Source organism: Marmota monax, unplaced genomic scaffold, assembly GCF_021218885.2.
Source record: "Marmota monax isolate L192 unplaced genomic scaffold, Marmota_monax_Labrador192_F-V1.1 WCK01_AAM20220418_F8-fsc00040, whole genome shotgun sequence".
NCBI lineage: Eukaryota > Metazoa > Chordata > Mammalia > Rodentia > Sciuridae > Marmota > Marmota monax.
In genome coordinates, this window is record NW_026692782.1 from 3,314,325 (window position 1) to 3,339,383 (window position 25,059).

General features: G+C 38.2%; 1 protein-coding gene across 7 annotated transcripts in view; it reads right to left on the reverse strand.

The window, feature by feature from the left end:
- The window catches only part of Palld (palladin, cytoskeletal associated protein), a 375,619-nt gene that overhangs the window by 195,274 nt on the left and 155,286 nt on the right, over positions 1–25,059 (reverse strand). For all 7 annotated transcript variants that reach the window (XM_046447644.2, XM_046447643.2, XM_046447641.2 and 4 more), the window contains 5 exons: positions 22,092–22,158; positions 20,863–20,968; positions 17,934–18,008; positions 12,923–13,064; positions 12,394–12,417 (listed from right to left, as the gene is read on the reverse strand). In XM_046447644.2, coding sequence (XP_046303600.1) covers positions 12,394–12,417; positions 12,923–13,064; positions 17,934–18,008; positions 20,863–20,968; positions 22,092–22,158 — 414 coding nt within the window. The remainder of the gene's footprint in view (positions 1–12,393; positions 12,418–12,922; positions 13,065–17,933; positions 18,009–20,862; positions 20,969–22,091; positions 22,159–25,059) is intronic.

The window sequence follows — 25,059 nt, forward strand, 5'->3', positions numbered from 1 at the left end:
TATTAGATATACTATAAATATCCTAGAATCATCTCTACTTCCTTCTCTCCCATTCTTTTCAATAGCTTTGCAACCCTTCCTACTAAATCTATAGACAAAACCAAACATAGTTTCCTGAATCATCTTCCTATTCCTTTTTATTACGATCTCGCTCTCATTTTAAAAAATTGTATATTTTATATTTTTAAATACACAAGACAAGTATATATGGTACAAATTTTGTTGCAAATACATGGTACAAAAGGTAAAAGGAACAAACAGGTATAGGATTCTCTACTTTTTAAATAATTATGTTATAAATTTCATGAGGCTTCAGTTTTAATTTAAAGTGGAAACTTAAGCATATATAATTCCACTAATATCTGTACACTGTAACTTATTATAGATTGACAACAGAATTATCCAGTCATATAAAAGGCTGGATGATTTCAGGTTGTCCTTAATTTTTTTTTTTTCATTTGTGTTTCTACGTATGGAAAGCACAAAAGGTCCAATAATCTCAAAAGAGATCCATGGCATTTATTTCAATTAAAATATACTTTAAGTTCTTAATGATGTTACTTTGTTTCAAAGAAAACAAAATGATTTTCTTTTTTTTTACTGAAATCAGGGTATCACTGAAGATTTTTGGTGCTATCAATTGTGAAAAATACTGATAACATAAGAACTCAGCCCTCGTTTTTTCACAATTACCTGAAACATGCTTTGGGATAATAAAATGTGCTCACACTGGGTTGCATTGCAGCAGGTAGTTTATTTAGAGCAACTGAGAGCACACCTGACTCATACAGATGGCAGCTGGCTTTGATAGTTCCTTTCATGTCTCATCACTAAGAAACAGAAGGTATATTTTTAAATTTTATGATCAAAATAGACCTTTAAGAGATGTTTTGTATACTCAGTGTAAATGTAGCGTATACTCACAACACTCTTTTTTTTTTTTTTTTTCGGTTCTGGGGATTGAACCCAGGGCCTTGTGCATACGAGGCAAGCATTCTACTAACTGAGCTATATCCCCAGCTTAATACACAACACTCTTTACAATTTTCTGGCTTTCCCAGTGTTTATCTAAGTGGAAAACAAAGTCAATTAAGTCCATTTGGTTTAATATTAGCAGGACACTTATTTCTAGTTGCTGTAGTATTGGTAATAGCAAAAAGAAAACATACATATTTTGAATATAGGTTACATATGGTTCTGTAGAAATTAAATCCTGTATTTCCATAATGCTCAGATTAACACCACACCCCATAGAACGGGCAGCTCTGGTGGAATAGGCAGGGAAGATGCTAACCTCGGGCATGCTCACCTCACACCTTAGCATTTCCATCAGTGCAAAAGGTCCCTCATCTCCAGATGTACTGCAGGATTTGGGGAATTGCCATGGATTCTGCTAAACTGTGAAGTGTATTTTACACTTAATCTTAATATTTCTAATTCAGTGATTTTATTTAGAAAGATGAAGAAATACTTGATGATAGAAAAACATTGATTTACCACTATGGAATAGGAGGGATACTGTGTTACTCTAGATTTATTTCTATCTTACATTTGGCCCTTGATGTAAGTCCAAGATGTAGCGATAGCTATTATTTAAATTTGTCTAAATTTAAGGCTAAGGTGCTTTATCTCCTCAATAAGTTTGTGTACTTTTTTTTTGAAGGGGAACTCTTTATCAGATTAGGTCTAGATTATTATTAACCTTTTGAATCTCAACTCATTCATAGTGATGTTTCCCAGATCTGTTTGACAATAAGAATCAGCTGTTGCATTTGTTAAATATACTGATTTCTGCATCCTTTTCTCTCCACTAGATATTCTGATTCAGCAGGTCTGGGTTGAGGCCAAGAATTTTTTTTTTAAAACATGATTCCCAGATGATTTTTATCTTGAGGAAAGTATAGAAGACTTTGCCCTAAAAAAATGGATTTGATACATTTTTTATTAGAACTCACAGAAGGAGATACAATTTATGTTCAACCCATGTACAGGTATAAGGTGTGTGTGTGTGTTTGTTCGCGCGCGAGTGTGCGTGCACACACGCCATAAGGACTTCTCCAAATATTAGTAGCACTCTACTACTTTTTAATTTTATTTATGTTTTCAAATGGTGTTTACTGTCCACTGTAATGGGTCATGATCAGCTGTTATAAAACAATGCCCCAGCCAGGCATGGTGGCGCGGGCCTATAATCCCAGTGGCACGGGAGACTGAGGCAGGAGGATTGTGAATTCAAAGCCAGCCTCGGCAAAAGCAGGGCACTAAGCAACTCAGTGAGATCCTGTCTCTAAATGAAATACAAAACAAGGCTGGTGATGTGGCTCAGTTGTCAAGTGCCCCTTAGTTCAGTCCTTGGTACCCCCCAACAAATGCCCTATAATAACTAGTACAGTTCCTGATTAAAAAAAACTGTCCACTTAATCCTATTTGACATATTATGAAAAGGGTTTCTAGGCACAGGCTTGAGAGCCTGATACATTTTAAGAACACAATTATTATCTGATTCACTGCATAGAAGGAAAACTGGAATAACAGAGAAAGCATGAGGTAATCCTGTGTTTTTTGACAATACTGTACACAGTTCTTGGCTTACCAATTGCAGAGGAAGATAGAAAGTGTGGAAATAATTCAAGTTGGAGCTTCACATAAGATTAATCATTTGGGAAGTGAGATGTAACTGGAAAGGTACAAGAGACTAGGAATTTTTAAATTGAATACATATGGTTATAAGAGTCAGTTAAATATGGACTCAACCAGAGAAGGGTAAAGGAAACTTTGGATATTAGTGCTCTGTGGGAATTGAGACTGATTAGCCCAAATCTCTCAATTCTTCAGGTTTGGTCCAAAGTGATTCTCTCAAGGTCATGTCTAACAGTGTTACAGCCCAAATGCTAAAGGTAGGCTGTCTGTCTCCTACAGGTGTGCTATTTTTCCCTAGACCATAAAACCTCTCTTATTGTTCTACATTTTTTCCTAGTTAAGGACACAAGGAACCTGATGCAGAGCAAGGTAATGAAAGATTTAAGTCAGGGAAACTGGGAATTTCCTGATGCTGAAAATTCTAATTACCCTCATTATCCAAATAAATCACGGATGGGCAATATGTCCTCTAAGACACACTGGATTAGCATGTAAGCTGAGCCAAAGTACCTTATAATGTGGACCTGCTGGTAGAAGAAGAAATGAACAGTCTGCTCTTATGGGGCTTTAGAAAACGCCCTCCCACAGGGGCTGTCCTCTGAGCAGTGGGCCACAAGCAGTGGAATGTCACTGTGTTAGCTTTGAGTCACTGTGACCAAAACACCTGACAAGAACAACTTAGAGGAGGGAAAATTTATTCTGGCTTATGGAATCAGAGGTTTAGTTCATAGCCCACTGAGTCCATTGCTCTGGGCCCAAGATGAGGCAGAAATCATGGCGGAGAACAGCTGCTTGCTGGTGGCCAGGAAGCAGAGCGGGGTCAGGGGAGGGACCACAGGAAGAAAAACCCTTCCTGGGCAGACCCCAGTGCCTCCTCCAGCCATGCTCCATCTGCCCACAGTTACCACCCAGTTACTTCACTCAAACTAGGATGAACCAATTAGATTACAGCTCTCACAATCCAATCATTTCACCTCTAAATATTCCTGTGTTAACACAGGAGTTTTGGGGGGACAATTTATACCCAAACCATAACAGCCACATTGTTCCCTCTTGGTAGTGCTGCTGGGAGCAGTAAACCTTCCCAGGTTTCAATGACACCTTGGTATTTTCTGAGTGGGAGGCCATATTACAGGTCCCTATACTATCTTCCCAGGGCTTGGGGTATCTGGAAAGGTCTTCTCTCAACCCTTGGTTTTTTATACCTGGAAGAGCAGGGTTTCTGGAGACATTTAGGAAAGCTACTGCCTGTTCAGTGCCCAAGAGTGTGCTCACTGAAAATACAGACATAATTCAGTGCCTTGACATATCCAATTGAAAACAGCATGAAGTTTCATCGGGTCGGGATGACACAGAGCAGTCTTGGAGTGTTGATTTTGATGAATTTTAAATACTTTCTTCTGATGCTTTTCTATGATTCTGTGGTTCTTTTAGTTATGCTATCTTAAAAAAAAAAAAAAAAACCTGAGATTGCCACTTCTGAAGAATGAAATTTTTAAGAATGAAATTTTCTTATTTCCCCATCCTTCCATGAACTAGAGGATAAATTCAGAATCCTTCCTGTGGTATACAAAGTCCTGCTTTTTGCCAGGCTGACTGGCTCTGTGTCTCTGAGCTCTATGCTTTCTGAGCTCTGAGTGCTGGAGCTTTTAGGCAGCACCCTGGGAAGCCACATTCCTTCATGTCCCTAAGCCCCTATGCTAGAGTAGTTAGCAATTTCCTACTCAGCCTTATATTTCCCCATAAACATCACTTTCCAAATTGGGTATAATCCCAGTGACTGTGTAGGAGGATTGCAAGTTTAGGGCCACCCTCAGCAACTTGGTAGGACCCTGTCTCAAAAGAAAAAATTAAAAGGACTGGGAATGTAGCTCATTGTTTAAGCACCCCTGGGTTTGTTTCCCAGTATCAAACCAACAAGCAAAAAAGCAAAACCCAAAACATTCATCTCTCAGAGAATCCTCTGTTTTGATTAGACTTGGTTAGATTTTAGTATGGCAAACTTTTCTTGGTGACATCTATCAAAACTATAGTTAAATAATTTATGGTGATTAGTTTGTTAGTTTCTGGTCCCAGGACTAGAAGATAACCTCTGAGGACAGAAGCCATTTGTTTTGTTAATGGCTATATATTCTCAATATTTAGTCCACAGCAGGCTATCCATAGCCATTTTTGAATAAATGCATGACTAAAATTTAGATTGAAGGAAAAATACTTTCTTAACAAAAATCTGTTTTCTAAAGGAATTCTCAGTGAGACTGATGCTCCTACAAGCTCTGTGTCTTCCTTTGTGTGTTTCAAATTTGATTAGACAAAATTCATTTCATACGATTTTTCAGGATCACTTCTACATGTAACATAAGGTATTCAGTTGATAGCCAACTGAGCATTTAGAAAAGTTACAGATTTAAAGAAACAAACAAAACAAAACAAAAAACTTGGAATGTAGCTCAGTGGTGGAGTACCTGCCCAGTGAGCCTGAGACTCTGGGTTTGATCTCTAGTACTGGGGCGGGGGGATGGGGGGAGAAATTACCTACATAGTTCAAGTTATTTCAAAAAAGAAAAAAAATAAGTTTTGGGATATTATTTTAGTCATTCATGCATTGCTATGTCATGTTACTAGTTAAAATTTTAATTAAATGTCCCAAAGATTGTTCAGTTTTTCGTCTCTTAAAAAAAGCAGCATCCAACTGTGACAATGGCTTGTGTTTTGTTGAAAGATGCATCACAGCTTGTGTGGTTCTGACATTATAAAAATAAAGAAAGCCGTGGGGAAATGAGATGAACCAGTTTGTACTATTGAATTTTCATCTGGTAGCATCTTACTTGAACAAAGACCTTTAAGACATCTGTAAAATAAATTTGGGTTGGGAGTAGAAATCAGGAAATGAATGCTTCTGTCAAATAAAGGGAGTTAGAGACTTACTTATCTGTACTAAAAAGTTGTCTCCCGCAAAAATGAAAAAATTTAAAGTTATTAACAACTTTAATTATGATTTATTTTAATCCAATTTTCCTAAGCTTAAATTCCTGAGGTTTTGACTTGATGACATATAATAAATTACTAAGTCAGAAACTATTTTTATTGGTAATAAATTCTGCTTTTTACAGTTACCTAAAAATTACTTAATTATGGTAGTATCTCCCATAAGGCAATCCTGAATTTCATTCAAGTTCCCGAATGTACTTAACACTTGATTAAATACAAACAAAAACCTTTTTTTTTTTTTTTCCGGAAACTCATAAAATGACGACCAGGCAGCAAGGATAAGATTACTAGGTCCCTTGGGTTTTGAGGGGACATTTTCATACATATCTTCCTTCACAGCCTTTTTTTATTCTTTTGTGTCCAGAATAACTAACAAGACATCCAGCTTCTACTTTTCAAACCACATGGTTTGGCAAACACAACTGATAAAAAAACTCTGGGCTAAAATCAACAAGATGAAATTCAGCATGAGTAAGTGAAATGCCTGCATTAATATTTCCTAAAGATCTTTAAAAATTGTGCATTGTATCATATAGGTAGAAGGTTATTTAAAAATGTATGGTTTAAGGAATAATAAAGAAATGAACCCTGTTTTTATCAAATCTAAGAAATCAAATATTACTAATGCTTTAGAAATGCGTTGCATGTCCTCGCCAATTTAACCTTCCTTCTTTTGAGATAAAAATGCCTTTAATTTTCTTTAATATGTTTACCACCTTGGTCTATATCCTTAAAAATCCTTTAACTTTAAAAACTTGGGTTACAAGCATATATCTGTGTAACAAGAGGGCAATCTTACCACTGTTAGAAAAAAGCTATAAACTGGCTTCAAGTTCCTTGAAAGTTACAAAACCCCACGGGGTACTCAGTGAGCAAGGTGATCAGTGGGTCCTGAGAAATACCAGATTCATGACAGGAGGCCAGCCTGGTGGGGCTTGGCATGGATGGAAACTGAACAGCTGGTAGGAATCAGTGGTGGAGTGGACATTGCTGTTTTTTGTTTCTAAACTCAAAAATAGTCAACTAAATTCCAGATCTTGAGACTGGGTCAAAGCAGATCACTTCTGTGGGGTGAAATGAGGGTTTTCCACTGGTCCAGGGGGCAGTGCATGGGGAAAAAAGCAAGTCAGTCAAGTAGGGACAATTCAGTCTGGTTTATAACCCAGCCATTCTGTCATCAGAGTAAAAGAGGCTGGGGTGTGGCAAGGAACCTCTTGGAGATGAAAGCCTCTTATGTTTGTCTCTGGGGTCACACTGTACCAATCAGGACTTGCCCTTCATTCCTGATGCCTGGATTGTGACCCTTCTGGGAATTCCTTTTGATCTCCTGATTATTAGTCCCCGTATCAACATCTTGCTTTTTCTGGGTTAATTCTTGCCATGATAGAGCACATCCTCCATAAAGGATTGTGGAGGAAACTTCTTGAGACCTTGCAAGTCTGAAACTAGTTTTACTAGATCTTCCCATAGAACTAAAAGGTTTGGTGGTGGGAAGAAATCTAAGTTGGAGGTAAAATTTTATTTTTGAGTTCTGCAGGTCTTGCGTCATTGTTTCTTTGTGTCTAGTGTGGCTACCAAGAAGGCTTAATTAACCCTTTCTGATCTTAACAGTTTGAATGTAACCTGATGTTTTCTCCCTGGGCACTTGCAGAATGATCTCCTTGTCCTGGATATCATACATTTCATGATGATATGCCAGCTCTGAGTTTGTTCTACACACTGAATACTTGGTGGGTTTTTATTTTCCTCCAATCTGAAAACTGGTAGGTTTCAGTTTGGGAAATTTTGAAAAAATCATTTCCTTGACAATCCCTTTCCTCCCCTTCTTTCTTCTCTCCCCCTGGAACCCCATGATTCTCTGACTCCTCTTTCTGACCTGTTTTCTCTTAGCTCCCTTTTTATTGTTTTGCTCTACTTTATGGGACATGTCCTCAACTTACATCTCTGAGACCAATTTCTTTCATCCCTCGCATTTTTTTTTTTAAAAACCTTTTCACTTTATATCTTGGGTTGATGATTTTCTTATCCATCTGAGGGGAGATTTGTTTTTGTTTTACATTTTCTTCTGTGTTTGTAAGGCTGTTTTTCCCAAGTTGCTTTCAGGGGAGTTACTTGTTTCCTTTTCTATGATCCACGTTTAGGATTTTTTTTTCGTGATTATGAGTTGATTAGAAGCTCTGACTGTACCAGAGGAACTTGTCAACCTTGGCTTTCCCGTAGCATAATCTAGATGGCATCTTTGCAGGACAATCTTCCAAATCATTATCTGTGTTTTTTTTCCTTCTCTCTCTTGAGATGTTCAGAATGTCCAGAGAAGAGTGCTTTGGTCTCTGCCAAGCGAGACAAAGTTCACAGGCCAGTGTTCCAGAGGGTGAGTACAGGAAGAGGGCTGGAAGTGGGGTAGGCCTTGAGTCTTCCTCCCTCCTCCCAGAGACTAAACCAAACTTTCATGGATCATGGGATCCTGAATAGCTCCAAAGTTTTTTTATGTTGCTTTTTAAAGCCATCAGACATACCTAAGTGTTCCATTTATTAGGTAGTTATTTCCAAGGAATTTAATAAGTATTTATGTCTGAACAAGTTAAGTACTGTTTGAAAAAATAAACATGCATCTAAAGAAACAAATTATTATTTTGTTCTTAAATAACCACAATTAAGAAATCATTTTTTTTAAAAAAAACCACGAAATAACAAAATAGATAAGCACATTTGTTGGTAGAGTACCTCTTCTGAGGACATAGCTGGCCTCATTTCATAGTTTAACGTAGATTTTCGTGTGTTACCTGCACATCATACACTCATCAAAAACTCAGTTTCATAAAGACAGATGTCATAGAAAAGAATGTATAGCGATCCAAAGTTAAAATTTTGTACTATTTTAGGCCAGTCATTGTGTCCTGTCAGATGTCAGATTTGACATGTTTGCATCAAACATTTCAAATATACCTAAGCATCCCTATAGTATGGAGAGGTATACCAGGTACCTCATCACACAGTTTGTGAATCACAGGTTTTAGATGGCCGATGTTTGTTCTGTATGCTCTTGTCCAACCTACTATCCTCACCTAGAACTTGCATTAAGTTTTAAACTGTGCACAATCTGCTGAGATCTCAGAAAACACTCCACCACTGCCTTCCTACCACTCAGTGCCTTAGTGCGTTTAATTAAGTATAATTTATGTCACAGTCTGAGTCACAGAATCAAAACACAAACTCCATTATATAAGATAGAGGATGAGTCGGAGATTCATGCTGAAAGTAGGAGGTACCATCCTTTGATAATTCTCCAACCAGTAAGACACTTCTTTTGTGGTTTTAATTTTGCATGCCATCAGACAATGCTACAAAAGTAATTCAATACGGTTTGTGGCTCTTTCCAGACGGCTGAGTAAGAGCCTGAGTATTAACATCTGTCAAATGATTCTCCTTTCCCCTCATCCCCAGACCAGTCTTTGAAGGATTCAATCAGTGTGAAGTCACAATGTCAAAGAAGAAGGCCAGGGCAGGTAATATGACAACGGATGTTGGTCTTAAGTAAGCTGACTAGCTATTAATTCACAAAACAGTCTGAAAGGACCCGTGATGCAAGCTGACTTCTGTCTAGACAGAGAGGGGAGTGTAAAACACATTAGACGATACAACACAGTAGTGACAAGAAAAACCTGTTTCACTTGTACAAATGCACGGGGAAGGAATCTGCTATTTCCTTCTTTATCTAGATATCTAATGGGGCAACATCTAGGTTGGAGGGGATTTCAGTTTTATTTTTAGAGCTTTAAAATCATCTTGCCCATGAATAAGGAAAGAGAGTGAAAAGAAGAAGAAAAAAGAAGATAAAAAGAATGAGGGAGTGACATGGAGTAAGAGAAGAAAAGAGGGAGGGAAGGAAGAAGGTGGGGGAGCGAGAAGAGAGAGCAGGAAAGAGGCTGTGTCAGAGGAGGAAGAGAGGGTAATAAAATCTGATGTTTAAATAGTTTCCTGAATTTCAAAGGCTATTTATGTTTTAGCATTTGGAAAACATCACAGACCTAGTCCTATAAAATTTATCTCTTGCCTCAGATGTATTGTAGTCATGTCTGTTTTTCTCCTTTCCACTCAACAGTGGCTAAAAAAAGCAGCTATCAGACTAGTTCCTACATCCACACTATATGGTGGAATACATCAGTGGTCCATTAGACAAAATAATCAATCAGGTCATTTAAGGAAAGTAAACAGTCTGTTCGTGTGTGTGTGTGTGTGTGTGTGTGTGTGTGTTTTCCTCTTGACATAGAAACTTCAAGGTCAATGTTAGGAAAACATTTGGCAATTAGTAAGAGAATCATTCTTAGCTTTGTTAGATGTGCCAAAACTTTGTTTAACCACAAATATGCTTTAATTTTTCCTTGTGCTAAGGTTCTTACTCCTATCAACTCACATAAGCAGTCATAGGAGAAGTCATTCTTGTGTTTAATTTATTTGTTGTTGTTTAAAAAAACGTGACCATGAATTCTGTTTAACACTACATGCTCACTGGAGACTTTCTGAAGCAGGGCATATTAATTCTTTGCTGTGAAAGAGAAGGGAGCCATTCTAGGACTGTCAGGGTGAAGACAATTGTGGAGAAATTACCATAGGTCAGGGAAAATGTGTTGTGTTTGGTTTGTTTTGTTTTTAATAGCTCCCAACTATCTTCTTTTTTTTTTTCTTGTATTGACAAATTTTCTTGAAATATTTGCTTTTAGCAAATTCTATTATAGTGGTTGTTATGGAGGAGTCTGTTTTCTTAAATGCTTTCAGATATAACTAAAGAAAAAAATAAAAATAAAAAAATACAGCCAAGTGTCATGCACTGTGAGGATGTGGGGTTTAAAAGAAAGATCCTCCATATCTTGTACTTTTCTTCATGATTTTGCCATGTTAAAGGAAAAGGCATTTCAGTAAGTTCTAGAGGCCTGGTGATTTCAGGAGGCTGCTTAGGACTGATTTTATTAAATAATTTATGATCAATATTTTAGAAACAAAAGAGAAAATCATAACTGAAGCAGAAGGGGGTATTTATAAGATTAGGGGTGAGGGATGTGGGTAGAGGGTAGTAGACATTTCCAAATCCAAACTGATTCCTCCTTAGTGTACTCTCAGGGTTTTGATGTTCAAGAATGCACATATGCCAAACTAAACTGTGCAGTTTATATACAATGTTTTGCATTTTCAGATGTTGGTTAGCTGCTGATTTTCCAATGTAGATTATTGGAGACATTAAAAAAATAATCATCACCTATTAGATGGTGAGAGTGAACAACAATGTGAAGAAGACAGAATTGCATAAATTTGTTCATAATACAAAAGCAGCCTTAATCCATCCTAGAAGCAATAGTTCTAGAATTTGGGACCCAAGGTTTCGTTCCTATATGTGCATAAAGCATTAAAAGACATAATTATCTGTTATATATAATAAACTATTTTTTATAAATAAAAGCAATACCTGGTTCCTGCTTTCCTGTCTACCTATCTGTCATCTATCTACCTACTGCTATTTGAAACAGTAAATACAAAAGATGTGCCCCAACTCTCTATAGGATTTCCATGTTAGCTCATGCAGTAAGTTTGGTCTCAGAAGTTCCATGCATACGGGAACTAGCATTATTCAGTTTTATACAAAGACATATCACAGAAAAAATAGAAAGTGGTATATTTCCAGTCTGGAAAATGACTATAGCATTTGATGTGGCAACTGACACACTGAGTGGGGTGACATGCTCTAGTTGTAACTCAGAAGGCAGCAGATCAATTCCAGTTGTTTTAAAAAAAAATGTGGAGAAGCATCCTTTAAACCTGGTCCCTAATAGGAACATGCTCTGCTTTTAAAGACCCCATACTCAGATGTGAGAGGTCAGGGGCTGACCACAGCAACCTGACCTGCAGTATCCCACAAAAAACCTCAGGCTCCCAAAGAAGGGTCAGGGCAAGGTCATGGTGCCCAAGGCACACATGGCGAATTCTGTTCCACATAGGAGCAGAAGCACCCAGGGCAGAAACGGAAATGACTTGCTTTTCTGCCCTTTGTTAAAAAAAAAATGAGTGAAACTGTGCTTTGCTGATGGGAAAAATACAAAAGAATAGAGTCTAGAGGAGGATGCACTAGGAAATACCTGGACAAACATCTTTTAGTCCCTGAGGGGTCATAAAAATGCAAGAGGAGGGAGGCTGGGGAGCAGCTGGCCCCAAGGCTTCTGGACCACATAGCACTCTGATGAGATCCAATGAGGTCATTGAGAGAGAGCCTAGGGCAAGATGACTTTCTTGATGCTTGTAGAACAGTAAAAGTTTATGTATGGCTCAGGGTACATAAATGAGAGCTGCCTGCAGGTCCACTGGGCGGCTCCTATTCAAGACGCACTTCTAAGGCTGCAGTCTAGCTGATCCCTGGCTGCAGTCTAGCTGATCCCCGGTTTTGGGCAGTAGAAGGATGTGGGAGATTGCTCTTTTCTAATGGAATTTTAGGAGGTCTTTTAAAATCATTAGCTCGGTTTTCTTTCTGAGTATAAAAGCCCTAAGTCACTGAGCTTGACCTCCTTGTCTGAATGGCACCTAATGTTTTACTAATAAAGAAGTTGATGTAAAAGGCAGCATACAGAACCCCGATAAAGAAGATATTGTCTTTGAGGAGGTCTCACATTTCCAGGGAACTGCAAAAACATTGTTCTGCTTATGGCTTTAAAACAGAAACAAAGATCTATTGAGACCCACAAGATATATTAACCCTCCAAGAAAGCAAATGCTTACCAGGTTCAGCTGTCGATCTAGGTTCTGTTTTCCGCATGAGAAAAATAAAATAAAATAAGAACAGAATGTTACAATAGGGTTCCTTAATAAAAAACCTAGCTTTCTTTTCCTGTTATCTTGTCTACGACATATCTGCAGAAATGTTATAGACAATCTCCATAATACAAAAAGGAGGGTTAAAGGGATAGCAGGTCACTGTACATTTCTACAAAAATAGAATACTCAAATTCCAGTAATATCAGAATGTTCTAAAAAATATAGATGGGCTATGTACATATAAACCTACATATTTGCCCAATTTTGAATTCAAATATATGTGTGCATTCTTCCTAAAGTAAGAATACATATCTTTCATCAGTTTCAGTGGGGCCACAGCTTTAACTTAGTGGACCACACATATTGTAGATTATTTGGTCTCATCCCTCTTTAAAAATGGAAATCAATAGAATGACTCAGTCCTTGTTCGTTTTCCCTAAACCAGAGAGAATAAAATGGTCAGACTTGGAAGAATGAGTCTCTCTCTCCTTACTTTTCTGTAGAATTCTGAAATCTGGAGAGTCTTGGATTTCACTTCCCTGCCGGAACCACTGGACCTGGAGAGGGGGCGCTCCACGGACCCTGCACTCCAGGACCACCACCTGGCCCTCTGAGGCTGCTGTGTTTTGCAGTTCCTGAAATTCAAGAAAAATACTGTCCTTAGACTTTAATGTGTTCTTTTTTAAGATGTTTTTTTTAGTTGTTGATAGACCTTTATTTCTTATTTATTTGTATGTGGTGCTGAGAATCGAACCCAGAGCCTCACACATGCTAGGCAAGTGCTTTGCCACTGAGCCACAACCCTACCCCTTAATGTGTTCTTAAGCAATTTTAAAACAGAGAATAAAAACTCCAAAATTCAGGTAAAATGCAGAACAAACCTGCAGAACTTGCATCATCAAATAATTACCATTAACCCAGGGATGCCTTTAAGTCCATTGATAATTAGATTTTTGTAACCTCTATGACAAAATATTAGTACAGTTTACCATAAGCCCTGTAGCATTTTTTGACCTGTTTAAAAAACTTCACAGACCCTTTTGTATTTGTGGAATTGGATTGTAATTTTATATTTGTGATAATTTTCTTTCTATTTTATTTGCAGTGCTACGGATCAAACCCAGGGCCTCATGCACGCTAGGCAAGCACTCTGCCACTGAGCCACATCCCCAGCCCTATGTTTATGGTAATTTGATGTTATTTTTCTTTATCTACATTTGAGAGTGGTAAACTTCTTAAAACAATCACACTCCGAATGAATATAGCTCCTTAAGAAAACCAGATGAGAAAAAAAGACACATTTGTTTTCCTATGCCCTGATCTCTCCTATATACCTCATCTTCTGCAGGACTAGGTTCTTAAGTTAGGTTTACTAAGCCAAGTATTGTGGTATTTTCTCATTTTGAGATTCTGTGTAAACTCATAAAACATGCTGCTCTTCTTCCTTATTGACCTTCATTTCCTCCTCTGGGCCAAAGCCCTTATTGCTCCTCATCCCTCTGCAACTCTACACCAATCAATTTTTACAATCCAACTGATTAGAAATTAATTTGACTTTATAGATACAAAGAGGTAAATTTCTGTACTTGTTATTAAATATCAAGATGTTACTAGTTCCCTTCCACGTGTTCTTTCTCCATCTTCTTCTTCCAGGATTAACAACAATGGGACCTATTTAAACTTTCTGGTGATTTAAACTTTTGACTAGAGTACTGGATCTAATACAGAGCATATAGAACTCCTAATTAAAACATGGTGAAATAACTTATCTCTATATAAACAAAAGCAAACCAATTCACACTGAGAAGTATGTGGACATTTTGGTGGTGGTATTTTGTGTTTTGTTTTTAAAACTGTTTAGGAACTGGGTGTGGTGGTGCACACCTGTAATCCCAGTGACTCAGGAGGCTGAGGCAGGTGGATTGCAAGTTTGAGGACAGCCCTAGCAATTTAGCAAGGCCCTAAGCAATTTAGCGAGACCTTGTCTTAAAAAAATAATAATAAAAAATGCTGGGGATATTGCTTAGCAGTAATCCACCTCAGTATTTAATTCTCAGTACCAGATAAATGAATAAATAAAAACTGTCTGAGGGAACAAGAGATCATGGCGAACCATATAGCAAATGGGAAAACAAATACTATGGCAATTGGCCTATATGAGAGTGCAAAAACACTATGAGTTCTAAAAGTCCATGATGTTGGTTGATGAATTACAAAAGTAATGGGAAATCTGATTTGATGTTTGATAAGAATTTTGGTAATTAACAGGCATGTCTTTTTTTTTTTAGTGAAAATTTTAAGGTTATCAACTATTGATTGTATTCCTTCTCCATTCTTATTTTTAAATGTAGAAAATCTCTAGTTTTAGATTAATGTTTTACTTTGTAATTGGGTCCACTGAAGAGCTAATTTAGTGGTTCACAGCATGGTGTCTCTCATGGGGTCCAGCTCCTACGGGGTGACCTATTAAATGTTTCCAGTCTTGTCCAAGAAACCATTCATGGAGATTACAAATGGCATCCAAATACTTTTCATGCTTGAGCTTTCAGGCATGACTATTTAAACCTCAAGAACCAAAGGAGACTGATTTATTCCTAAGTTTATATATGTTTTTTTAAGTGTTGGAAGCTCAGAGATATAAGAAATGGGCAGATGCCAAGGAACCAAAGCAGTCAAAACTCCATAGTTATTCTAGGATAACAAACTGGCTCCACCTAGTGTAAACTTTTTTTTTTTTTTTTATCTTGGCAAAAGCCATAGCTAAACACAGTAAACCATTAGGAGAACTTTAAGGACCATAAGGAGAAGCCCTCAAAAGACCGAGATTCAACCATCAGTGGTTGCACGGATAATCTAGATCATCCATTGAGTGCAGGATCTGGGAACCCCAAGGAACCCATATAAGGGCATCTGTTGTCATACATCAGGTTCACCTGACATTGTGACTCCTTGGAGGGGTCTAAGGGAAGAAAAGCCCCGTAGAAGTAGCTACCTCCTGGCTGTATGTGCACGCCTGTGCTAGTCACAGCTCAAAGTCCATACCAGCTCTGTTGCCAGAGCCAAGCCCCAACTCCACCAGGCAGGCAGGCAGGAGCACCATCTCTGCCTCTGCCAAGCTGTGACACCTGTCAATCTTTTCCAAAGGAAGGTGAAGATATAGATGGAGGCGCCTCTTAGACTGGCAATGCTCACCTACCATCCACTCTCACCATCGTGTCAAGAGAATGGTCAAAGAAGGTGGGAAGGGTGGCCAAGCCAAGGTTAGTCTGAGTCATGGAGGGGATCAGCAGGATGATTTTCTAAATCTGTCCCTCTAAAACCAGAGCCAAGGCCCCAAAAGGATGCTGCAAAATAGAGAGAAGTTTCCCAAAGGATGAAAGAGAAAAGCAGCGGCAAATGTGAGTGAAGCATCCCTGCAGAAATCAGGTGTACCACGGTCCAGGCCCAGAACAAGGGAGGCTAGGGCTGTCCATTGAAGTGTGTGCTGTGCCTCTAGTGACCTCCATAGTTCGAGACTTTTTTTTTTTTTTTTTTTTAAGCCAAGAGGTGTGTTGGGCCCTGGTGTCCTGAAACCAGCAGTGCCTTGGTTACCAATGTAGGTGGTGACACACTTGCTGGGGATGATTCCAAAATGACATACTACATACTTAATGCAGAATCTACTCCTCTTCTGTAAATGCTTCCTGTTCTAAGCATCAAAATAAAACTGCACTGGCTGTTACAGTTTTGGTAAGGTTTTGCATGCCTTTTGTTTTTGAGAGCCTGTCTCAGAGGGGAGGTTCAACGCTGTTGTCAACTGTTATCCTTGGTTGCCCATGTCTCACTGGAACCACTACAGTTGCTTATGAACAGACCTTTAACAAAGCCTGACTTCTATCTGGCTTAGAAACAAATCGTTCCCTTCATGAAGACAAATACAGGTGCTTTCTGTTACTGCCTTACAGAAATCTTATAGATTTGCTTTCATGTTTGTCCTTAGGTCACTTGGAAGTTATTTCCTCAGAAAGTGTGATGTAGGAATCCAATCTAACCTTTTTTTTTTTTCACTTGTGAAGAATTCATTCTTCCTTCAGCAATTAGCGAGTTTCTGTAGGTACTGAAGTACCTTTTGGGTTTCCACTCTGATTACTCATCAATTTTTTCATCCCTGTATCAGGGCCATACTATAGGTTGAGCATCCTTTATCCAAATTACTTAAGACCATGAGTGTTTCAGATTTTAGATTTTTTTCTGATTAAGGAAAATCTGCATATATATCATGATATCATGGGGATGGGAACAAGCCAAACAAATTTTATTTATTTTTCATAAATACCTTATACGCATAACCTGAAGGTAAAGTCAATACAATAGTTTTACAAAATCCAAAAAGTTGTGGATTTTGGAGCATTTAGGATAGGGACGCTCAGCCTATATACCTATATCATAATTATCCTATCTTTAGACAATCTTGACATTTCTTCAGACAAATCCCATCCCTTCTGTAACACCACACTATTTTTCTTTTCCAGGAGTTGCCTAACTATTTTTTTCTTCCTTACAACTTTTAGAATGAGATTGCCAAATTCTGTATCAAACAAATAAACAGAAACAAAGAACCTGTTGAAATTTTAGCAAGATTTGCATTAAATATAGATTAGCCAGGGAGTAATGACTTCTTCATAGACTTTCAGTTCCTAAGAAACGTGTTATCTCTTCATTTATTTGGTCTTTTAAAACATCTTTCAATAAAATTTTTAAATTTTTCTCGAGGAGGAGGAAGAGGAAAAGGAAGAGGAGGAGGAAGAGGAGGAGGAGGAGGAGGAGGGGGAGGAGGAAGAAGAAGAAGCCAGGTGTGGTAGCACATGCCTGTAATCCTAGCAGCTCAGAGGCTAAGGCAAGAGGATTGAAGTTCAAGGCCAGCCTCAGCAACTTAGGCCCTGTCTCCAAATAAAAATTAAAAGGGCTGAGGATGTGGCTCAGTGGCTAAGCACCCCTTGCTTCAAAATCCCTGGTGTACACACGTATACACACACACACACACACACACACACACAAAGAAGGAGGAGGAGAAGGAGGAGAAGAAAAGTAAAGAGATGGAACAATTTCTGACTTGAGTAGTCATCTAATGAAATGGACATCATTCAACCTGTCAAATCAAATCACTGACATGGAGCAAATTATTTTTAAAATTTCTATAAAGCCTTCTAGATCTCTCCTGCAATTTCCTTGGGAAACCAAAGAACTTTTGAGCATCCCATTGTGTCTTTATTTTCCCACCTGTCTTGGCTTTCCCTCTAGATCTTAAGCCCTATCAAGTCCCTGCTCACACCCACGCCTCTTAGACCTCTCACAAGATGAGAGTCACATCACAGTTGTGCAACAATTTCACCCCAAAGGTAACCATGACAATCAGCCTCTTAATCTGTTCATTTTAATTTTTAAAGACTGCTACGTGAAGCCACATGTGAATGAAATTTAAGGACCAAAGCAAACACAGAGAATGAGTCTTCCAGATGTCAGACCTTCGTAAAAACAGGAGGAAAGCAGGCTGCGGTGGTTCCATCAGGTCGGCAGAGATACGAAGTGGGGCTGTGAACCTGAAAAAGCAGAGACACATGGATCAGATTCTAAATATATAAATTGTTGAAAAGATGGGCTAAAGAAACCTTTCATTATTGAAATTGCTCCCCTTGAATGAAACAAGCGAAGTAGGGTATTGCCATGCATCATCTGCTGGCCCACTCACAGAGCAGATATTGTTCTCCTTCCTCATTTCACATCTGTTACTCTTCTCTGTTCAAAAGGATATTTGAGGTAAAGGTTCCCCGGCTCCTAGGGGATCCACGAGCTTTTAAATGCTATTACCAAATGGATTTCGGTGTGTGGGACTTCCACAGGGGTCTTTTTAGAAATTCTCACAGACATTATATTTTATTTTTAAATAGTGTGGATTCATTGAATCAAAATAGCATATGCTATTGGCAGTGCAAAGTAGATTTTCAGACATCTACCTATCTTAATTTTAATTTGTGCTCTTTCAAGAAAGGGATTATAGGAAATGAAGAAAAAAAAAAGAGGAAAATTTTTTCAAGTAAAAAATGGTGCTGAAATACTGAGTGTGTTCATTTCTGGGAAAATACAAGGATTTTAGAGCAGTAAGTGGAAAATATTTCTTTGTGTACAATCACTTATTTTCAAATAGTCTGGACTTATTCACTTATATAAGTGGGTGTTACTTTTTTTTTTTTTTTTGTGTGTGTGTGTGTGTGTGGTGCTGGGGATTGAACCCGGGGCCTTGTGCTTGTGAGGCAAGCAGGTGTTAGATTCTTAACCCAAGATGATGGGATCTGATGTTATGTGCCTAATATGTTGTAGGACCCTGGGGAGACTGGCCGAGTTGAAGAGATGCTAAGACAGTGATGGATCTTACTCATTATCCCTGAAAGATTTTTTACTGGGTTGTGGTTCGGGAGATCTGGGTCTCACCTAACACCATCCAAAAAATACACAAACATTTTACAGTATTTACTCTGTACTAGACATGGTATTAAGTGTCGTGTGAGGATTACCTCACTGAACTTCATGACAACCCTCTGAGGCAGGCAGTATTATTATCTCCATTTCGCAGATGAACAAATGAGGCACAGAGAGGTTACCTTATTTGCTCAAAGTCCTTTAAGCAGTGGTAGAGCTGGGATCTGAACCCAGGCAACTTGACTCCAGAGCATTAACTTTTATGTGACATTGCCTGTGATAAGAAAGTGATGGAGTATTCCAGAATACTACATTCTCCCAACTATAAAAGTGGGATATATTACCTTCCATTCAGTGTTACTGTAGAATTAAGATCAGTTTAAAATGTACTCTTCACATCATCATAGTATTTATATCTAGAGATGAATGTGGCTTTCTGTTTTTAGGTTACTGCGTTATCCCTTAATAAATTCTGCCATACTTAAGAAATGTTTCATGTGTATATTTCCTGTTTCTCAGACTAGTTTATAAACTGTCTGGAAATGGGGCTGGCTATATATATTTTCTGATATGACATGTCTAGTGCAGTACTCAGCATTCAAATAAATACTTGCTAGATATTTAAACATCAAACACACACACACACACACACACACACAATCCACTGATTTAATCAGAGATTTTTCTATAAATTTTGCACTCTGGTTTAGGGGTTTAAAGGAAATATTTACTACATATGCCTCTCTGAATAACTTAGACTGGTTGATTCTTTTCAAGGTGATGGGCCCAAATGTCTTTTCCCTACTGTTTCCATTTTCCACATATTATAGTACACGTCACAATGTCACTCAAATATCTATATTTAACAGATAAAAAAGGCTGATGAAAGGCACAGTGGTGCTCACAAGACATACCCTTTAGTTAGAAATGGGTTTGTATTTCAAGAGTATGGGAAAACCCTCTGTAAGTAAGGTAAGAGTTGAGGGACATCAAGATAGCGGAGGCAGGGTACAAGAAAAATGCCAGACAGAATACAAGACAGGGAGATAGGTCATCAAGTCTCTGTTTATGGTAAGTTCCATTACTATGGCAAATCCCACCAAGGAGGGCTTATTACCCTAGCAACTCCCACCACAAGATCTGTATTCTAATTGGGTGGAAATAAAGTAACCAATGGAAACAAAGAAGGTAAAGTTTTCAATCATGTCCACAGAAAAGGGATGAAGCATAGCTCAGCATGTAAGAGTGGCCCAGACATCCAGGCCTTGAGCCACTCCTTCCAGACCAATTAGCTCCACTTTATAGAATGTTCTTTCACTAAATCTATGCTCAGCCTGTTACTTCTGCATGTCTGGCTCAGTTCTTTGTTTCCAAAGCCAAGAACCTGCACCCCAACTGGACCCACCCATATTATCATAAATATTATATTTAAGGATAGTATTCTAGCAGTGATTTAGAGACATTTAACAGTTTATATATATATATATTAAAAACTTCATGTTTTTGGTTTGCAAAGTAAACTCACTACCATTCATTGCTAATTTGTATTACTATTATTTCTTGGATAATGGACTGTTATAATGAGATAAAAGCAGTATGAGAAACTATAGTGAAGGCCAGTAACTTTAATTTTTTTTCTTGTTTTCTGTTTAGCTTCTCGATGAGCTAATGAATTTGGCTAATTGGAAGAGAAAATTTATGTGAAGGAATCCAATAGTTATAGCTAAAACAGATATCATCGAGTTTCCAATGCAAACACAGGTGTTGGCTAATTGGTGGTGTGGATTTGATTAAAGAAAATTTTTAGCGGAATTAAAGGAAGAACAGTACCTACCATTTTCTTTTCTCCCAGCTCTGTTTCCACTTAGAAAATATTTTTAGGATGTCTGCTAGTTAGAATCAAAGTGATATTCTTAAAACTAAGCAGTTTGCTAATGAATTCAATTCCTTGTGGGATCTGGCCTGAGGCACAATTACCTGTTGAACAGGGACAGACAATGGCTGAATCACAGCTGTAGTCACTCCTGTCTTTGGAGATGATGATCCTATTGTCAAGGACACGGAAGTTGTTTTCTTTTGAGCTCTGGAAAATAGGGGAAGGCAGGTGTCCAGTTAGAATTTTTTAGCTGGAATTTTTCTTTGAAATATTTCTACAGAAGAGCTGGGTTTCTTTCTGTATACTTCAACTGTCACTATTTCAGAAATTGAAGCTCAACTTACAAGCTTGAAAAGCTGTAGTCAGCATGAACTCAGAATGTACCTTCTGGATATTGAGTGAAATAATTTAGAATCTTTGTAAAAGATTCAAAAGTATTAACCCTGAGAATCCTAATACTTGGAAGAGGCCTAATCTTTAAAAGTAAATATTTAAAATCTTTAGGGTTAGGGTCCCATATTTAATTCAAAGTTTTGGCTATTTTCCATTTAGCAGCTGTTCTTCATTCTGGTTTCCAATTTTGTTGAGCGTTTTTTGTCTTTTCTTGGTGCATAAGTGTTATTGAGGTATAAGGGAAAGATTAAGAAGAATCAGTGTCTAGGTCCACCATTGTAAAAGAGCTGGCCATGTACCCTCAAGCAAGTAACATCACTTTATTGAACTTGAGCTTTTTGTCTGAAATGAGAGATGTTAAGTACATGATCATATAAGGTTCCTTTAGAATCTGGGATTATTTGATGCTGAATGGATAGACTTAAGTTTATATATCATTTCATTATTGTTTGAATTGTACAAATTTACGAGGTACAATGTGATGATTTGATGCACATATACAATGTTCAATAATCAAACTGGGGTAGTTAGCATTTTGAATGAATGTAACTATCATGTGTCTACTAGCAAATAAAGACAGTTGTTAGCACATCTCAACATGAATGGGGTTTTCTACCAAATTCTAGTAATTTTACCAAATAATTAAGATATTTTATGTTTTCTGAATAATCCATATGTCCTTATAGGAATTACTATCAGTTAGATGGTTGTCTTTGAAACTACCCTTGTATATGGTTGGTTTGGGCACACTGATAATGAAATGCAGACTTCAGAGGGCAAATTTATAAGTTAAACCTTGTTCCAACTTGAAATACAGGATTTCCAATGACTGTCAGATGACCTTTTCCAGTCAAGCACAGCACACCTGGATAAGTGTCCCCAAATTTGGTTGCCATTCCTTGTTATAGAGATGAGCAATGAAATCATAGGTACTTACTGTGGCATAGCTCCAGCTTTTGACTTGAAAGCCAAACTTTCACTGTCAGAATCTGTGGAACTGGCTCCTGGGAAAGCATTTAAAAAATAAGGATAAAGTTAAGATTCAGTGGTATCTATAATGTAAGAGTAATGTTCCTCATCTTTAAATAGTAAACTACAAAGTCTTAGTTTTGGTCTAAATACACAATAAAATAGAAAATGATTCAGATTCATATCATTTTATTGGACTCTTCAAAAAATCATTTTAAAAAAGAATTATTGTAAATAGCTCTTTTTTTAAAGCAGTATGCTTTTAAAGCCAGCTTTATTATCAGTTTCATTTTTTATCACTTTGGCCATCACAATTACACTTTTACATGGCTTAAAAATAAAGAAATAAATGTGTGTGTCTGTGTGAGAAAATACTCATGATTTTAAACTTTAATCCTAGGAGATTACATGGTGTGGATTATTAATCTCTTTATTATTCATTAATCAGAAGATATTTTCTGACTCTTGGATAAATTCAAGTATATGACAGTAGCTTCAATCTTGGATAAGAGGGCCTCTGATTTTGGACCCTGCCCTCCCAAACTCAATTGTATCATTTCTATTCCTGAATAGAGAATCACATCAGAGTTTTAGTCTAACGGTAAACTGCACTCAGATTTTAATGTTTACATATTGTATGTCAAGAGATTCTAAGTGGCAAACTTAAAGTAACTGCAATGGTTAAAAGTATATTCTTGATATTTCATTTTATAAAATACATTTCATTTGGGTTATTAAAATTATCTTGCAAAATAACACAGGCTTATAGAAAAATAACCAAATGATACAGAATTGAGCAATATAATAGTTAAGATCTGAGGGTACCTCCCTAAATACCATCAGGCACATGTTGGGATTGTATTTTTCAGATAAGGTAAATGTATCAACACACATATATTTATGTACATATTTATGCAAATGGATTCTTACTCTAAGTACCACTTCTAAATAGATACTTTTGTCTATCAGTACGTGCAGAATACATAAGTTCACTTAATTCTCTTGAATGGCTGTCTAGAATTTCCTCCTGTGACTCTGTTGGTATACTCGCTCTTGTCTTTTGTTGATGTTGAACACAGACATGCTTTGTAACTCGGCTGGAATGTTTGCTTCGTCCCTTCCTACTTATTTCTATAACTACCATCCACTGTGGGCTTTCTTCACCTGGCTCCTGGACTAGTGCAACAGACGCTTATCTCGTTTTCCCATTTCTCTCCCTGCCACATTCATTCATGCTCCTAGAGCACACCTTTCCTGTTAAAGAACTAGATGATGTACGAGTCTCAGAAAATTAAAACTCCCCAAATCTGACATTTCATTGGCCTTTGTGATTTCCAACCCGATTTTCTTCCTGCATTTCCAAGTCATATTATCCTGATGCAGGGCGTCAAACATAATCACTGGGGTATATTCCACAGGTGAGGGGATATAGCAGTGAAGTAGGCACATACACAAATCCCTGTCCTTGTGGAGTGTGTGCTCTTGGAGGACACGGGCAATAGAAGAGATAATGAAATACAGGACATGGTGGTGAGGAAAATGGACAAAAGATGGAGTGGGGGTGCTGGAGTGTAGGCAGAGGGGGATGTGATGGGGTTGTAATTTTAAGTCGGAGGCAGGGGAGGGCTCCCTCAGGACCCGGGGAGGTGAGGGCTTTCCTCCTTGTTCTTGCTCTACTTTGTACCTATAGTTGCAATATTTGCTTTCCTCCGTCTAGCCTACTCACTCTTTTCTTGGTATTCTGCCTTGACATTAGATCAGCCCAGCCATTTTTCTGTGCTCTGTCTTTGACTTCCCTGTGTTCTTCTTTGCATCATACATGCCACTTATCACACCTGCTAGAAAACTATTAGTTCTCTGAGAACGGAGGCAGGGTTAGGAAGGGAACTATCAATTTGTGAGAACTTACTACTTGCCTGACAGTCTGCCCGGCGCTTTCTTTATATCATTTAATTATTTTAATAATGAACCTAAGAAGTGAGTTATGTCCAATTTATAGAGAGGAAACCTGAGAACCACATGGTCAGGCAGTTTGTATGAGGTCACATGACTAGAAAGTGTTGGTGACAGGACTGCACACAAGTGTTTTGAACTCATGGTCTGTGACCTTCCTATGCCCTGTGACTTTCATGTGCTCTGCATGTCTGTGTTCCTCATGGTGCTTAGCTTCATGCACAGGGCTGGCCTGTAGCTTCTGTTGGAATGAACACATAGAATAAGGGAATCACAAAGCTTGTCTGGGGACACGAGCAGACCATGCAAGTAGAGGGGGGCATGTAGTAAGGCAGCAGCAGAGGCTAGTATGGGCAGGGCTGGCACATTGGGGCTGACATGTCTGGGCACTGAGAAGGCTGATGGTGAAATTAACTGTGCAGGACTAAGGGGGTGTAATAGAAAAAAAGGGAAAAACAAACAACAGACCATCCAGCACAAACTGTAGGCCAGGAGGAAGTGTGACCAGGAGGTGGGGGGAGCCGAGCAGGGGAATCCCTGAGGAGTCACTAGGAAAGCTGCAATTATCAGAGAGGCTGGGAAACCTGAGAGACTAGTTTTCTTGGAATCATAAAAGTGTTTTGGAGAAGGAGAGGGGTGGCTAACGTCCTGCAGGAATGATCCCAGACACTAAGTGGCTAGAAGTCAGGGAGACAAGCAGCTACTTTTCACCTGACTCTAAATATTTGAATCATTAAAAAAATAAAAAAAAAAATCTTCTGATGCCAGGAACAGTGGCATGCCTGTAATCCCAGTGACTGCAGGCTGAGAAGGGAGGATGGCAAGTTTGAGGCCAGACTCAGCAACTTAGGGAGACGCTGTCTCGAAATGAAAAAGAAAAGGGTTGGGAAGCTGGGGGGTGTGGCTCAGTGGTAAGGTGCTCCTGGGTTAAATCCCTGGTGCCCCCCCCCCAAAAAAAAAGTGTTCTGATGACCTCTGTTTAA